Genomic DNA, 18,864 nt, shown 5'->3' on the forward strand with positions numbered 1-18,864 from the left:
ACTATACAATCAAAATTAAAGAGTATATAGGTCAACAAATAGCAGTGGCGGTCAAATGATTTTGTTATGGAGAGGGGGGAATGTGGCGTAAAAAATAAAACAAAATTTAATACTACATTAACATTATAGTACACTATAGTACAATACGTATACATACATTTATTTGTTATAAATATTAAAGAAAAATAGTCATGGGGGATTTACCCCTATCACCCCCCCCCCCCCCCCGCTTGACCATCACTGCAGACAAATAGTCAAATAGAAATGGTTAACAACTTTTAAAAAATGTATAATTTATTCACAATTCAAATTTCAAACTCGACCAACAATCTACTTATAGCTTCATTAATCATTATTATTTCTTATAGAAGTTAGAAACAGTTTATTTGCCGAATGACTGGATAACTTTCTCCAAACATGGTAAAATCTACTTTTTCATTAATGCACATCAAAATTATTTTACAGAATCTTGCTATTTTCATAGAATAATTTGGTAATAATAATCATTATTTTTAAGATTGAAAATGTGCGATCTATATATAAATATTTAATATTGTTACGTAGTCAATATCGTACTCGTGTCTCGTACTATATATATATATTTACGTATAACCTATTTATAACTTAATAGTTATGTTATTGTCTCAAAATCCCTATAACATTTTTAATAATAAAGAGTCAGCATGATGACTTGCTGTTAAAGATTTTTAGTTTTAATTCATACTCATGTTTATATGATTTCTAACTTAAAAATGTATTTATTTACCTACATAAAAAAGTATACACTTAACGTTCATAAAAATCTACATAATATATTGTCTACAGTGCCCTTGTTTAAATGCGTTATGATGTTAAAAAAAAAGTAGGTACTCAAGCGCATTTTATGATTCCGTGCCCAAATGTGTCGAATTTTGGAATAACATATCCCCCAATTGTGTACTAGGCAACAGCCATACAATTAAGACAGGTGCATATTGTATAAATTATGGCATAAGCATAATATGTTTTAAATTTAATATAAAATTTTACAATAGGCTTTACCGCTTCCCACATATGGCCCTATGTACGTCACATATATACCAATATACCTATCTACAGTAGTACCTACCTTACTTAGTTACTTAGAAGTGGCGGATCCAGTGGTGGGTCAAAGAGGGCATTGCCCCCCCCCCATACACCGTAGTTTCACTATGTTTTTTCCACTGTAATGCAGTAGTGCATTTTAGTTACAGGATATTGTGTTGATGTCGTTTAGTTGTTAATTGTTTTGTACTTTTGCTCCTCCCAAAATTAAGCACTGGGTCCACCACTGTCACTTAGTTTCAGGTATTAATAATATTATATTCTATACAGAAACCATAAATTAAGAATATATTATATTATTATATGGATATTAATTTATTAATTACTTAGTCTTTTTATGATTTATTATATTAAATAAGTATCCAACTATTCCAAGGTGATTTTAAAGGTAATAACTCATTTTCCCTAAAAGTGTTAGTTTTTAAAAAACATTTTTTTTTATAATCTGAAATTATAACCAAAAATCGTTTCTGAAAAAATGTATATGTTTACTTTTTTAATAATAGCATACAATTATAATGCCATATTCTTGAGCAGAATGATTTCTTAGAATTCCAATATTGATACAAAAATATTTAAATCGAGTTAGTGAGCTTTGACCTATACATAATTTATAATAAATAAGTATGTATTTAAAGTTAAGAGAGGGATAGCAAAGCGGGACCCCGGAGAAATACACACTTCATGTGTCCACATTTCACTATTCCACTCATCTTTACATTAAAAAAATTATAAATTTATAAGTTATAACTATAATAAATTATTCATTTTAATACATTTTATTTAGTTTTTATATATATATTCAAATTCTTGGAAAAATATTATGTTTAAATATATGAAATTAATAATGTAAAATTTCATTTAAAAAAGTAAAAACCTAAAACCTTAGACAATTTAATAATAAAAATATAATTTATTTCATAAGTGTAATTAATACTTTTTCTATTTGTCTATTTAAGAAAATATATTTTTACCTTTAAATACCTTTAAAAGAACCACCTTTTCATTGGTAAATAGAATTAGGTACTGATGGCCAAAGAATAAAAAATACATTGTTAGATGGGTATATTACTAATTAGTATTATATCGTGATTACACCTTACACAATATATACGACATATCTATCTACATAATATAATATAATATAATAAATAATAATTAACATTTAACATTATGATTACTATCTTAAGACAAAACGTATGCTTAACGAATAAATATCTGTAATATTATAAACTAATACTGACCAAAGAAAATGACATTAATATAAATGGGATTAAATAAATAAAACTTAATATAACTCAAAATCATAATAGTTCACTTAATACTATACGTATTGTGTTTAATATTTTAACAAAAATAACACTGTGTACGGTAACAAGACTTTAACACACTATAAACTGACAGTTAATACTGTTAATAGTTACAATTATAAAGGTACAATGAACGATTTTTTTTTTTGTTTTTTTTCGCAATACCTTAATATTATATAGTATGGGTAGTAGAGAGGATGGAAAGCGTGACAAATAATGATGAAATGTATTAAGGTCGCGTTATCGTTGAATAAGCATGCAATTATACATAATATAGTTTTCCGATATTTTCAAAACATCATTTGTTATAGGGTTTTAATTATTTAAACGAATACAATATATTTCAGTGTAACTATATTATATTATATTTATATGTTATTGGTACATATATATTATATATTATAAATTATATTATTGTATCTACCTATTATAATTAGGTGAATTAAAAATAAATCATTTTAGGTGATCATAAGTACCTACGTAACAATTTCCACGTTTAAACCCAAACACGTACATTCATGTCCCAGGAACTTGTGACCACGGACATACCATTCGGCGATACACTCAAAGAAGTCACTCTGTTCTCGTGTCCATTCAAAGTACCTGTCGCAGTAAAACATACCGTATATTATTATTTATTAGTAGGGCTCGAATTTATATGTATTTATGAAACCAAAATATGTATTTATGCTACCAAAATATGTACATAAATATGTGCTAAATAACTCAAAATATGTATTTTACTAATATGATAAGTAAAAAACGTATTAAAAATTATAATAAATAAAAAAAAGCTAAAAAATAAAAATATTAATTATCTTGATTACAAATTATAATAACATGCATTTTTATATTTTCAAATTCAAAAGAACATAATAATTAGCGACATTTAACCAAGTTTACAATTGGTTGTGGGGGAGGCTTAAATCTGGGTACATATTTTTAAATATTTCGATACGGCTAGGAGCTTTTAAAAATATCTTTTTAACTGTAGATATTAATTCGTCTATTTTTGTAAATTTTGATCGAGTGGTTTCTGCTATTTGGTGAAATGCGCGTGCTAAATACGTTAAATAGATCATTTAATGAACAAATTGTCGAAATATGTAGGAAAGTTTATATAAATTATTATTTTGAGAAATATGTATAAACATGTACTTATGGAAAAATATGTAAAAACATGTAAAATAAGATATAGTTAATTTCATTGAAAATCCCTCGAAATGAATTTATCACTCACCTAAATTAATTTATCAAGTCACAGTAAAAATATGTATTTACATATAAATCCGAGCCCTATTTATTAGGCACAATAGGTATATCCATAGTTTATAGAATTATCATGGCTGGATTTTGAAATTTATCGAAGTTTGAGGGACTTACATCCGGAAACTTGCGAAAAACTCTTATATTCGCTAAAATGAAGATCCCTTTCACCCGACACCAGAATATTTTAGTATTTTATGGTGCCCACATTATTGATACGTATGGGAGAGTATGAGTTTACGTGTAGGTGTGATACCTCGGGAGATAGGTAATAGGTATGTACATTCACATAATATAGAGTCTATTTTATTCAATATTTAATAACTGAACTCATTAGATACATCGTATAGATTAATCGTGTTATGAGCTCATAAATCATAACTAATGATTTGCGAATAATAGATAATATAGGTACACACTTACCGTTGTGTTGGACTTTCATCGTGTCCCACACGTGAACCGAGTTATCGTCGCTACCAGCCAACAAAAACCTACCGGACACTGATAGGCCACACGAAGTGAATCCCGAAGTGGTATTTGGAGGCTTGTACATAGCGATTTGTTGATCAGATCTAATGTCGTATAGACGCGCGGACTTATCCTCCGAAGCTGTAGCAAACCCGTATCCACTGTTATGAAACTATAAGAAAACACAAGTTTATGTTTTAATAATTTTAATAAATAATGTCTGTTAACATTATAATATAATAAGTATAATAAATTAAGAAGAAACATACACAAACAGAATTCACGTCAGCCTCGTGTCCGAAAAACACTTGTTTGCACTTCAGATCCCTGGTATCCCATAATTTACAAGTCTTATCTACGCTGCCCGTTACGAACATGTTTTGGTCAGATGACAGCGATAAAGAAACGACGTCTCCACAGTGAGCGGCTTCTATTTCATTTTTTCTCTTACCAGCTTCTAAGTCCCACATACAACTGTGTAATTAAAACACGAATAAATTAATAACATCTTTATAATATATTAATAAGGTAGGTACGTATATACAATCAAAAAAATCAAATCCAATAAACAGTTAAACTTGTAATTTGAATTGATTACTAATATAGCTCCAGTATTGGGGTAGATACCCAATTGGCTGACTATATATATCTAACTACTAAAGTATATTTTATCATATATTCATATTATGTTAAATAATTGTATGGTGTGTGCTATATATAATACAAGTAAGTACCTACTACAATATATGTAATATACTTATATGTATAAGTTATAAATTTAGGTGCAAAATAGTTACAGTTTCATGTCTCCAGATCCGGTGATTAGGGTTTTATCGTCGACAAATCGACACGATGACAAAAAACCCTCGTAACCTAATAATTCGCGTATCATTTTCGCTCCTCCGTTGGAGTCACGATTATTTAAATCGTAAACAGTACACATATTATCCATCCCTCCACAAGCTGTAATACACATATTTTATGTAAGAGTACAATTTAAAAACAAAATGACAGTGTCGTCATATTTTTGAGATTATTACTTTTCGTCGTTATATTTGTGTAACAATCATCACCCTCAACACGTTTTATGACCCTCGACACACCCACCCATCCACCCACCCACCTTTTAATAAAAAATAAGTAGAGCCATCGTTCCGCTTGATGTATGTACTCGACGCCTGATTAATAGAATACATTGAAATCTATTATACAATATTTATATACTAACCGACGAAATTGCCCGTAGGTGCAAAAGCCACAGACATAACCCAGGCTGAACGTAATGGTATAACTTGTACTTTATTACCGGTCCATGTGTCCCATATGATAAGTTTGCCGTCCAGCGATCCAGAAACTGCGTGTCTGTAAAGTAAATTATTTCATTAGTGCGACATCGTGTGAGTGTTTTATTCATTATAAAACTATAATGTATAGATTTCGAGAATAGTGGTAGGTATTTAGTATATTATGTTTTGGTTGTTATTTTTAAATATTTATTTTACCTACTATCGCCGCTATAGTGGACAGAGTTCACTTTATTAATGTGTCCTTTGAGCATTTTCTTAGTGGCCAATTTACACTTTGGCGCATCAGCCATTCCGTTAGATATTTCTTCAATGGTTGTGTCTTGTTTGCTTTTTTGGTCTTGCTATAATCACAGTAAGTATAGAAAATGTTGAGTGTTGATACTCAGATATAATTTGAACAATGAAAATTATTGTAAAAATACCATTTCAAAATATTTTATATAGTAGAATAGTAAAATTAAATAATATTTATAATTTATTTTATTGATAAATTTCTAATATATGGATATTTTTAGTAGGTAATATAGGTATTTTAAGTTGTAAACTTTTTCAAATATATAACATCATTCAGACTTACCAATAAGATAACACCGGCCAAAAAAACTGAATTTGCCAAAATAAAAACAAAACAAAATCCTAATCTTAAAAAATGTGTATGGGTGTAATTATTATTTATGAAAATAGTGAATTAAGACAATTTTTAATTTTCTAAGCAAACAAGAATTTAATTTATATTTTATATAACAATTTATTAATACTTAAAAACTTAAAAAAAATAATTAATCCTTTACAACAATCATACACTTTTTAAATTATTTCGTACCATATCATACAAATAACGTTTAAAATGTTAAAATTACCACATTGTCGCGCAATGTGCTCCCCTCACGGCTACTACTTGGGAAATAAATTCAAAATGACATTCATCCCCTCATAATTCCAATAACACTGTTTTTATATTTTTATTTTAACAAAATATTATTGTAATAATATACTACTTTGCTATAGAGGCTAAAAGTTCCTTACTGTATTATATTATGTACGTATAGAGTATACCAGATTACCAGTTATAGAGTACCTATAGTCTATAATAAGTATATATGGGGTGCGCCTCACAATGTTTGAATAATATTAATTTTTAAAGATTGTATTGAAATTTAAAATATTTTTGTATTCTTAAATTTTCTTAAAATATTTTAGAAATTGCCTATACAGAGCCCCTTAAAAGTCAATATTCATTGGTTCGGATTTCAATGCAAAATGTAATATTTTTGTGGTGCTTTAAAGCATATTATTCCAAGTACATAATTCGTTTCATGGAACGGATACTTCAAAGGTGTAACGTTTTATTTATGAATGCGAATATAACGTATTTATTTTATTTATCTACTGGGGCTTATGTGGTGTCTTATCGGGAATCAAACAAATAAAAACTAATTGATCAGTTGGGATAATATTCTTACATCGCGATCTTGTTTATTTATTTATTTTGCACGCCTATAAGTTCAGTACTTTGTTTATGCATTTTTGTTAGATTAGTTAAAATAAAGAAGTTTTAAAAATATGAAAGTTTAACCGTCATGAGTGTTTATTAAAAAAAGAATTGGGTATTTTTTCGTTGAAAAGGTATTTTTGGTTATTTTTAATAGTTTTTAGGACATTTAACCCCAGGCTCTATTCATCGATCATCCATAATTTAAATGCAAATTCCATTTTTTACCAAAAAATTGCTTTCCAATTTTTACATAATTCGTTTTCAAACACCAAAGAACTTAAAAACTAAACTTTTATATTTAGTTTTTAAATACTTTTCTTTAACTGAGAGTACTTACATTTTTTGTTTATTATTAACATCCAATAGTTAATAATTTTATAAAAATATTTTAGATTTGATGAATTTTTACTATAAACTAATACCACTAAAAAGAAAAACCTGAATAGGTGTTATTTATTTTGAACCATCATATTATTTTTATTATACGTATCTATCTACGTACTATAGCCGCAACTAATCCTCTAAAACGTGGGGTGCTATAACTGTTGATAGGTAGTTTACCAATTGATGGTATTTCACAAAAACAACGGGTGCTAAAAACCTTTTTACACCCTCCTAGTTGCGCCACTGATGTGTATAATATGGAACAAACGCGGCAGCGATAACGGTTTAACAAACATTTTCATTACGCGCATACAGGCTCATAAAAGAAAATATAATACATAAATAGGTCATTTTATTTACGATTTACATTTGCGATAACGACAAAATTATGACAATTTTTTGAAATTTTATAATATTTTTATTTATTAGTGTAAAATGCATTAAATACTGTAATATTTTAGATTCTGAGCGGAACGAAAAAATATTACCTATTTAATTATTTACTGAGAAGAAATGTTTGAAAATTTAATTCAAATAAATGTTAGTTTCTCAATTGAAAATATCGTCACAATTTTTTATAAGTGTTAAAGTTAAAACTTAGACAAAATTCATAAAAATCGAGAAAATTATCGACAACTACAGCAGAGTGATACTCATTTACTTATCTTTTTTAAAGACAATTTTCTTGTTTTTAGTACATTAAAATCTGCTTTTATACTGTGTTAAGGTCATAACAGCCCAACAGGCTTTAGAGTTTAAAGTCAATACATTTAGTGGGATTTTTAAATGGAACTATAGAATATATTAATTTAATTTACTTTGTAGTTACAATTAGTTTCCACTATTTCGATAGGGCAGTCATTGACAATGTGTAGGTTTCATTAGAAATATATATATAATAATAGGTATATGCTCATATACGAGAGGAAACTATACCCAAGAAAAATCATAAAGTAGATAGCTCTATGACAATAATGTTAGAATGAAGAAATCATATGGGTGGTTTATAATCCTTGAAACTAATGATAATGTAATATATATATATATACATGCTTGCATTCTTAAAAATCAATAGCCGTCTCTTTTGTACAATATGAAGCCTTAGTACATAAATACTTTTTAAAACCTTATACTGGCAGTGCTAACAATTGTATAGCGATTTGTTTTATATTTTATTAGTAGGTTCTAACTTATTATTTTGTTAAATATTAAAATACATAAATGAATGTAATTTTTTTTAAATTTTTCAAGTATAGTATACCAATGTTCTATACATATAATACTATTTTAAAATTTGATAAATATTTATTAAGTGGTAAAGTAATCATCTCTATTTAAAGTTAAATATGTTTACAACATTATTTAAATTTATTAGGTATTATGTATTCAAAATGTCATAAAATATTTTATTACTTATAACATGAAAAATTATAAGCATTTAATAAAGTAATGATAGGCAAAATTGAAACAAATAATAAAAATGTATTGCAAATTAAAATATAATGTATGTTTATTTAAAAAAAATTAAAATTAACATAACAAAATAAATGTATTTATAAACATATATACAAGTAAACATGTGTTATTACCTGGCATTTTGCAATTAAATCTTCTAGTTCTTTTCTAAGAGCAATTAATTCCGGATCTTTTGGAGGCATTATTAATAACTACTAACTAGTAATAATATAAAATAATGAAATGTTACGTTCACAAAAGACAAGAATAAAGTGAATCATTAACAATATGTTTAATGTCATTAGTAAGTTTAAATCCAATTAGTGCAAAACAGGGCTTCTAGATGAGTGTAGTATACACAAGCACACACTAACAGCGATTTAATGCGGCTTGTGCAACTTTTACTCTATTTGTTAGCAATTCTAATTTACTATCACTAATGTCTTTTGAAGCATTTTTAATAAGGAAATGACTTAAAAATAATGTAAGTCCTTCGCGGAAAAACTGCAAAGTAGGATTTTTTGATGCTTTTAAAAATATATTGGTTGTTTCTTCTTCATCAATATCTTGTAACACCTTGATTAAAGTCTGTCGAACAAAACTCACCGTCAATTTGTTCAGGCTTCCCCAGTCAACATTCTAACAAACAATAATATATTAAATACATGTATTACTTTAAAAAAGTTGTATATAAATATTACTTTTAAAATTGTGATTGGTAGTGAATGATTGCGTAACATTTGTGCTAAAAATGATGCCAAAATAGGAATTTGATTTTTTTTCAAATTGTCAATTTCTTCTAAACGCACATTTATTGATTTTTTGAAAAATGCCTAAAAGTAATTTTAATAATTAATAATATTTAGATTATAAAACGTGTTTTTATTGTTTTTATAGGTACTTGATATTTTCTGTTGGATTGACATAATTGTTGTGCAACATAAGCAAAAAATGGATTATACATTTTATAAACTAATAAACAATGAATTAAGACACTGACAATTTCTTCTTGTTGAAGACCTTTTAGACCTAGTCGAACAAGTTTGTTAAATGCATCTAAATAGTCCTAAAAATAAGTTTAAATGAACAGTAGTATAATAACATTATTCTTTTTATAAAAAGTAAACATTTATAACAAGTATACCTCAGCAGTGAATAAAATACAAAAAATGTTTTTTCTTGTATCAGTATTCATGCGATATTTTTTTGCCATATCTAGTAGTTTTTTTATCATACATATCTTTTTTCTGAGGGTTATTTGTATTTTTTTGTTCATCACCTTTCCACGCTGAACCAACAATCCACCAACGACCTTTATTATCAGCTAATGATTACAACAAAAATAAAAGATACACAGATTATTTTTGATTGTGTCTTAAAATTATAAAAATTAGTTTTTTAAAATTATAAAAATTATACCAACCATTAAGTAAATCTTCATAGGATATAGTTAATTCTGCTGGAGTTTTATTATATTTGTAATAAGTACGTATAACTTTTTGTATATGCTCAATGTATGTTGAGTAACATTGCTCTGAACTAGTAGGTATTTTATTCACGTTATTATTTTTAATTGCTGACAGAATTTCCAACATAAATTTAACTCTAGAGCTGATAATACAAAATATTAAAATATAATTATAATTTATACATATAAAAAATACAAATTATAAATGTTTTAAAAAAAAAAAATTCTATTCATAATAACTTCTAATTGTACCTTGTCGTTGATTCACAAGTATCTGAACTTTTTTTTTGTATGTCTAATAATAATTGTTTGATTAATGTAGGACTATCTTTTCTAAGGTTAAATCCTATAGTTTTTAAAATACTTAGAATAAGATCAATATGCTTTTCTTCAAACTTAATAAGAAGTTTGTTTAAAATTTCAAAAATAAAACCACCATGGAATACCTAGAACAACATAAAATAATAATTATAATGCAATTGAAAAAAACTTAATGGTGACAGCAATTTAAATATCAGAATTTAATATGTGTTTATAATAAATTGTTATGATTGATATTATTATAAACATATAATTTCAAATTGCTTACAAAAATCAACTGTTATATTAAATAATAAACAACATATTGAATCTAAATTGAAGTAAAAAAAATAAAATAAACAATTATACAAAAACTACCAGTTATCACTACCATGAAATACATTTAAAATATGTGATAGAAAAATACGCCAGCAGAAACGTTATGCTAAAATGGTAATAGCTGGTTTGTGTAATACAATATGTCACTATAAATTTTAAGGATTATATTTTCTTTCACAGATGGAGTACTTAATTTAATATTTAGTAATATTTTATTCGTACATGAAATATTTATTGGTACATATTTTATAACAAGTAAGGTAATATCAATGATATTAATATATTGTACCCACTTAATGTAAGTTATTGCATTTGGCAATTTAACTTAATAAATAATAAATACATTTTTTTCAGGAATAAATAGGCATATAAATTCCAATCTAATTTGTAATCAATTGGAAATTTATTTAATATTCAGATGATGTATTACTTACTTTAAAAGCATATAGACAACACAACAATAGTACAATATTATCCAATTCTTTATCTTCAACTTTTATATTATTACTCTCAATAAGAGTATTTAATCTGGTTGCCAAATTTTGTAAAAAGAATGCACCTAAAAGTTAATATACAATTGAATATTATATTTTGAGTAATAGTACAAATAATTTAATTTAACATAAGTATAACGCAACAAAGTATATATTATAATTGGTGAAAACTATAGTGAAATTTTTTATGATTGAATAACTGTTTTATACGTCTATTACAGTATTACTATCCTAATACATTTAATTTCTAAAATAAAAATAATTTTAATTACCTATCTCACTTCCAACATTTGTATGTAGAACTGTTATTAATGTGCTACTTTCTACAATAATTCTGTACGGTGATACACATTCTGAATTTATTATAGCATCAGCTATACATTTATATATTGTTTCGTTCATATTATTTCGACTGTTAACTTGATAAAGGTCTTCAATCTGTAAATAACTAAAATAACTAATGTTTTAAAAATTAATAATAATTCCTTTATTTACTTGTCTACTAATGCTATGCATATTAGTTTCTGCTAATCTATTTAACAGCCCTTTAACTTGCTGCCTGAGACGTTTAAGTTGTTCAGATTCTTCACTTTGTTTTTTCCTTAAATGTGGAGGTACATAAGCTATTGATTGTTCCTATTATTAAAACACATCAATAAATAAAAAAATTAATTTTGTTAATATGGAATACTTAATTGAAATAACTTGCCACTATAGTGCCATCAGGTTTCCTTATTCTACCATAAATATCTTCTTTCATACTTATAGGTTTTGTATCATCGTTATTATCTAATGAATCTTCATCATCAGGTTCACTGTCAGAAAATGTTTCTTCTTTATTGTCATTATAATCAAATTCTTCTTCATGGTCGTAATCAAATGTATCACTTTTATCACTACCAAAATCTTCTTCGTTGGATATACTTTCATCATCACATTCTTCATCAAGAGTTTCATCACCAGATATACTTTCATCTTCAAGCTCATCGTCCAAAATGTCTTCATCAGATACATTTTCATCATCATGTTCATAATTAAACGTATTTTCATCAGATAAGTTATCAGGAAATTCAAATGTAACTTTTTTTTTGGATTTAATTTCTGGCTGTTTCTTTTCTTTTTTCTTTTTTAAATCATTAACAGTATTATAATCATCATCAAAATTTGAATCAATATCCATCAAACTTTCTTTTAAAGATGAACAGTTCTTACGTGTCTCGGGATCACACACATCCAACAAGTCTAGTTATAAGTTATTAAGGTTTATTTTATTTATGAAAACTAGAAAAAATATAAAATAGGTACCTACCAAATATATTATAATTTAAAAAAGGATACAATCAAGTCCATCATCAATAAAAGATTTTCCAACCGTTTTCCTCTTGTCTAATTTTAAATGTTTGGCCAATCTTTTGATTTCTTTATCTTCATCTTCATTAGCATGTTTCATTTGCTCACGACGAGTTTTCTCAAATTGTTTTTGTAATTTAATTTCTTCAACTTTTTCTTTATTTCTATCCAATACTCGCCAGTCAGTGTTTGGAGTTTTTGGTAATTTTTTTTTGGCATTTACCTTTTGTACATTAACTTCATTAGTTATAATTTGTTGCAAGTGTCCTTTCTTCTGTTTTTTCATTTGACGCATGGCTTTACGTTCGGCTTTTCTTGATTTGAAAACAAACCGTTGTTCTGAGCTGGTTTTTACAGAAGATTTAGTCTTCATTTTGAAACTAAATGGTAAAAATTAAATACTGTTAGAAAAACACATACAATTATTTTACCGAAACTACTAGTCTACAATATTAAAACTTACATTTCGTATCACGATGCTATTGATGGAATTGTAACTTATACAAAACTACACATTTATTGAATGATAAAATATCTTATATTTTAAGATAACCGAATAATGAATAGTCGTCTTTAAAGATTTATAGTTCCCTTAATGAATGAATATAAATAGTATTATGAATCTAATGAATAATTAAAGTAGTAAGAATATATCAATTCATCAACATTTGGCAGTTGAGTTGCTGCACGCCGGTTTGCTCTAAAAAAGATTACTATAATGTAGTAATGTTATCAACTTATCAACACTCAGATATCGTTATCAAGACAAGTGGGCCACGAGGATTTTATCAAAACAAACAGGTACCTAGGTATGTACAGTTTGACCTATACGATATACATGGTTAAGGCATTTACGACAACAACAATTATATACCTATGTCTATCCACCATCCACATTTTGACCGCAACTAGTAAACACCGATTGAACGATTAATTTAGGAATTCAAACTTCGAAGACCACGATGTACCTATAACCTATTAGCTACAGAAGTTCTTTTGAAATGGTAAAATATAAAAATTATAAGCTTAGTACATAGGTTGACTAAATGTCAAATGAGTAAATGACTAGTCTAGACTCAAAATAATGTGTTCATTGTTTTATAACTATAGTCATTAATGATTCGTTCAATATTTTTATAACAAGTATATTAGGTATCTTTTCAGTTTTTTGTTTATCGTAGATAATAGGTACTTAACTAGTATTGTCAATTTTTCGCAAGCATAAAAATTGAAATTAATAATATTTTTCATGCACAATAAAAAAATTAATATAATTGCAGAAAACGTAAGCTCAAGATTCTTTTCTGTTAAAAGTAGGTAAATAATTTCTAAATTTTTCCAAAAATAAGTAGATAAATAGAAAAATTGGCTTTAGATGTTGAAATAATATGTAGGTATATAATATTAATATAGTTGTATGAAAGATATTGCACATACTTAGGCTATAGCTATAACTCTATAAGTACAAGACAATAAAGGTTTATCTATATTGTTTACTGATTAATGTATAAATAACTGTATAAGTCATAAAGCCATGTAAGCGTAATGTAGGTAGACTAAAGCATAAAAACATTTTGAACTTCGCCCCCTTTTTTAATGCAATTTCCTACAATATTTACTTCAGCATATGAAAAATATATTGTTACAATGTGTTTAAAAAATTAACTTTTAAACACATTTTTGTCCAATGGTTCATAATATAAGCATATACATAATATTTAATATTTATGTATAAATATTTCCACGAACATAGGAATATTAAATTTTGTAATGTCTAATTATAAATTTTCAAATATATATCTATAAATAGCACAAAAAGCTAAAATATTTTTGATGGTATATCATATCTGGTAAATGTCAATATGAATATTTTATGAACCAACATTTTAAGTCACTACTATTATTTATTTTTGTTACAATAAAAAAAAGATTAGTCAAAAAATGGTTACACATTTAAACGTTATTATAGGTATAAGCATACTGCATACCGACATACTGTATACTTTAATTAATTTTATTGAAGTTTCTATACTCACTGTGGAAGTAAATAAATTGTTGGATTCTACAGGCTACTTTAAAAACTACAAACTTGATTGAGCATAGGTACATATTATTAATAAGTACTTTAATAAATCAACCGATATGTGGTTATGACTTTATTAGATACAATCAAATAGCTAATATAATATGTAATAAGTAATAAGTTACCTTTTTGGTAATAGGTTACTGTAATAGAGCAGGCAGACAATGGCATAATTAAGAATTTGTCTTGAGAGGGGACAAATTTTTTTTTAGTAGAAAACTGTAACTATAAAAAAAAGGTTAAACTCTATTACCTAAAAACACTATTATTTATAATATTATAGTTGGATTAATGTTAAATTATAAATATTATAAAATATTAGTAAAATAAGGCTCTGGGGAGATACCCCTCATCCTCCCTTTAATTATACCCCTGTGGAAGTAGATACTGACGTGAAGTTTATCGTCCTATGCAGCTAGTCGTCTAACGACCATTTTATTTCGGTTTGTTTAAACAAATAAAACGTGGCCGATTATGTGTTCAATCGCCGTGAAGTTATAATCAACAATTTTTCACATCCTTGGCAGCCGGGGCCAAGTGTATTTACAAAAATCAGACATAGTATAATTATCTGAATAAAATTCAAAAGTAACACAGTTCTTTTTTTCACGGGGTATATCGTACTGATAAAAGGTCATGGTGACAGTTTTTTATGGCAGTTGTTAGATATATATTAAGATTTATATTGAATAATTATACCATAATATAATAAAAAATGATAATTTTAGATTTTCAGCGGATCGGAAAACTTAAATAGGTACCTACTACCTATACTGGTTTTAGTTTGGTACATGTTGGGAATTTGATATGGATAATGATTAATGAACACGATTCATAATATTTTTGGGGTTTAATGTTTTTAGTTTTTAAGTGACTTGTTAAATAAAGTCACTAAGTGGTGACTATATAATATAGTAATTAGTAGTTAGCCATTAATCTAGGTTTTTTTTTAAAAAATAAAAAAAAATTTTAAATTGTATCTATTATATCAATAATAAAAAAAAGATGATATGAAATCTGCATAATTTATTAATTATACGGATTTTTTTAAAGTAAGTTATATGCCTATATACCTCTAGTCCTACATAGTAAAATAATATTATTATATGTTTATTGTTCAGAAACCAATTTTATAATATTATCATTGATTATAAATACTATTTATAATCAATGATATTATATTGTTTAATTTCAATTTTTAAGAATAGATATTTCAAGTCAATACATAATAGTACGTACTATACACTACTACGTATCTATTTTAGTTATGCAAGTACAATAATTTTCAGTCTGTAGACTGTAGACATTTGCCCGTCTATACTTTTAGAACCTTAACCTGAACGTATTGATTTTTAATTGATGTGTGAAATAACAAATAGATTATAAGTAATTAGATAAAAAAGCGATGACTATATTTTTTCTACAATAATCTAATATTTTTTTTCTTACTAAAAAAACTTTGTTTTAGGGCATTGTCAGAATATGTTATCAGCCACTATACCAGCCACTGCAAGGTCTAACACAATCTGTACTATTTACGGTAAAATACCAATATAAAGCATTATTCAATAGCTTATTATTATTATTTTAATTTTTTTATCGTTTATAGTACGTATACAAATAAAATCTAACTTCTGTAAACAAATTACGGAAGACTTGCTTATTGCTTAATGTATGCGTATAATTTTGGCGAGGTATTAAATATTTCTGCATATATTTTACTTATTAATTATTATAGGTACTGTTTTAATGTATATAAACAATCTGTTAATAAGTTTCTGTTTATGTGATTTTCGATGTATTTTATGTAGATTTTATTGTTTGAAAATATAAATATTAACGGCGGTGCGACTTTAATAAAAAACCAACAATATGACCTTCGTATTATTGTGTTTAAATGAAATATTGTACAATTGTTCAAATGAACACGACTGTATAAGAATATTTCTAGTTTATGGAGATTACAGGTACAAATACATAATAAATAATTTGTTATAATATTCGATTTAACACAAATGACGCACCCCTTTCACTTTGTTTATTCTAATATTCTAATGTACCTATACCTACAAAGTAAATGGCAGAGTAGGACAATAAGTAATCAATATTGACGTATAGAAACTAAAATCATGTAGTTATGCAAGTATAGTAAACACAAGGGGCTTTATTTCACAATAATATAATATTATAAATTATAATATATTAGTATAAACTACAATACAATATTACAAAATCATATAATACTATGATAACTAGTACTTATTTAAAATAACGTTTGTGTTGTGTCCTTTAAGCGTTAAATTTTAAATAAATTATTATTGTTTTGTATATATGAACTATTATAATACAGAATAAATAAATAAACCTAATATTAATTGATAAGTTTGATTTTTGTTAATTAATTTTTCATAATTTATTAACATGATATAAGGTATTTTTTATTATTGCCCCATCAGTCGCCACCAAACCATATAAAATTTATCAATCTGTTGTAGGGGAGAATCGTAAGTTCATACACATACACGAGAGTAGCAAGTAAAAAACACATACGTTAATTCCTATATATATTTTGTGTAAATTCCTACACGAATATAAAAATGAGATATGTAAGGTTTCTTACATGGTAAAAAAAGATATGCATGTTAGTTCCTATATTCGGTGGAAAAATAAATAATTCACCCTTGCTAATTGATTGTCTGTTGCTGTACTATTCTATTTTTTATATATCGTTACAACTTTCAAATAATTAATAGTCAATATTATTCGACTATTCGTTTAATCAAAATTCTTAATTTTAGATATACTACTGACATAAGATCACCCGGTGGTGACGTGATCAATTTTATATGGGTTGGTGGCGGAGCGATCACAAATAAGTACCAGAGATAATTTACTATTTAAACATTTTTAATGCTATAAACTATAAAGCAAGGGGGGCCAAATAGTCGCAGACGATTTCTAAGTCGATCGTGTAAGAATTTATTTTTAGGCCACACACATGAAAATTACTCGTGATAGTAGTTAACACTGTTAACAGCATTGTCGATAAATGGAAGTCGATCTTCAAAAGTGAAGTATATTTATTTGTTAGTAGATCACAGCCAAAAAAAGTTTTGCTGTCCCTGTTATTAAGTATCTATATAATACAGAAAGTAATTTTTTCTAAATTTAAGAAAAAAAATCACTATGCAATTAATACATTCCTCATCATTTTTCTATAAAAGAAATAAGTATTAAAATAGCTATAAAGAAGGATCGGAAAAAAATATACAGAAAGATTTGCACCATTGCATTTATTGGTGGCGCTAAAGTTCAAAATTGTACACATGGCATTAGACACATCTATATATATTTTAACACTCACCTAGGTTAGATTAATTTAAATTTTTACACTCAACGACAATGGTGATTCCTTGGCAATTAAATTCACCTATGACAATTGTCATATATTTTGGTGCCACTGGCACTTATTAATTATTATACATATAATATGTCATAATAGTATATCATATAAAATATTTGATATATATCATGGTAAATGATAATTCGATAATATTTATCTTGTACGTCTTCGGCAGATAGTGGGAATTGTCATAAATTAATATATATAATTTGATTGTTTAAATGTAAATTGTATTCACTTTTTTGAATTCTTATTAATAAGTATTTAAAATTATTGGTCATACATAATTTTAAATTTAAAAGAATCAATTATACTTTTTGGTACTTCTCACCGTTATTATTATTTTTTGAATGCCAGCATACATATTTAATTTAAAATCCAGAATAAAAGTTTTCTAAGAAATGTCAATAACATTTTAAACGTGTTGATTAGCTACAAGCCTACAACTCATAATTTTAATATGTACATAAAAAAATATAATGTGTTTATTTTTTGGATAGTTCAAAATGTTAAACAACTTATTATATAAATTCTGTTTTAAATTGCTCGTGCTTTTGAAAACTAAATTTAACTGTTAAAGTATTAAATTATAAATTAATACAAAGAATTATTCTCGTTACCTGTTAGTCCTATTATAAATGTTACAATTCTCAAACTGA

General features: G+C 26.3%; 2 protein-coding genes across 2 annotated transcripts; both read right to left on the bottom strand.

The window, feature by feature from the left end:
• Positions 1 to 2,131: 2,131 nt before the first annotated feature.
• Positions 2,132 to 9,040, bottom strand: LOC132929832 (guanine nucleotide-binding protein subunit beta-2). Its single transcript, XM_060995430.1, has 7 exons — positions 8,903 to 9,040; positions 5,630 to 5,775; positions 5,356 to 5,489; positions 4,925 to 5,090; positions 4,397 to 4,601; positions 4,083 to 4,299; positions 2,132 to 2,996 (listed from the first exon to the last, which is right to left on the bottom strand). Exons 1-7 carry the CDS (start codon positions 8,969 to 8,971, stop codon positions 2,890 to 2,892), a joined length of 1,044 nt encoding a protein of 347 aa, XP_060851413.1. The 5' UTR covers positions 8,972 to 9,040; the 3' UTR covers positions 2,132 to 2,889.
• A 90-nt stretch (positions 9,041 to 9,130) lies between these two features.
• Positions 9,131 to 13,438, bottom strand: LOC132929831 (nucleolar MIF4G domain-containing protein 1 homolog). Its single transcript, XM_060995428.1, is given in 13 exon segments — positions 9,131 to 9,407; positions 9,470 to 9,601; positions 9,670 to 9,834; positions 9,913 to 9,996; positions 9,998 to 10,092; positions 10,192 to 10,379; positions 10,489 to 10,682; positions 11,310 to 11,434; positions 11,642 to 11,807; positions 11,865 to 12,005; positions 12,079 to 12,611; positions 12,708 to 13,099; positions 13,183 to 13,438. Coding segments are annotated over 12 exon segments (2,478 nt in total). The 5' UTR covers positions 13,093 to 13,099; positions 13,183 to 13,438; the 3' UTR covers positions 9,131 to 9,137.
• Positions 13,439 to 18,864: the final 5,426 nt, after the last annotated feature.

Source organism: Rhopalosiphum padi, chromosome 4 (assembly GCF_020882245.1).
Source record: "Rhopalosiphum padi isolate XX-2018 chromosome 4, ASM2088224v1, whole genome shotgun sequence".
Taxonomy (NCBI): Eukaryota; Metazoa; Arthropoda; class Insecta; order Hemiptera; family Aphididae; genus Rhopalosiphum; species Rhopalosiphum padi.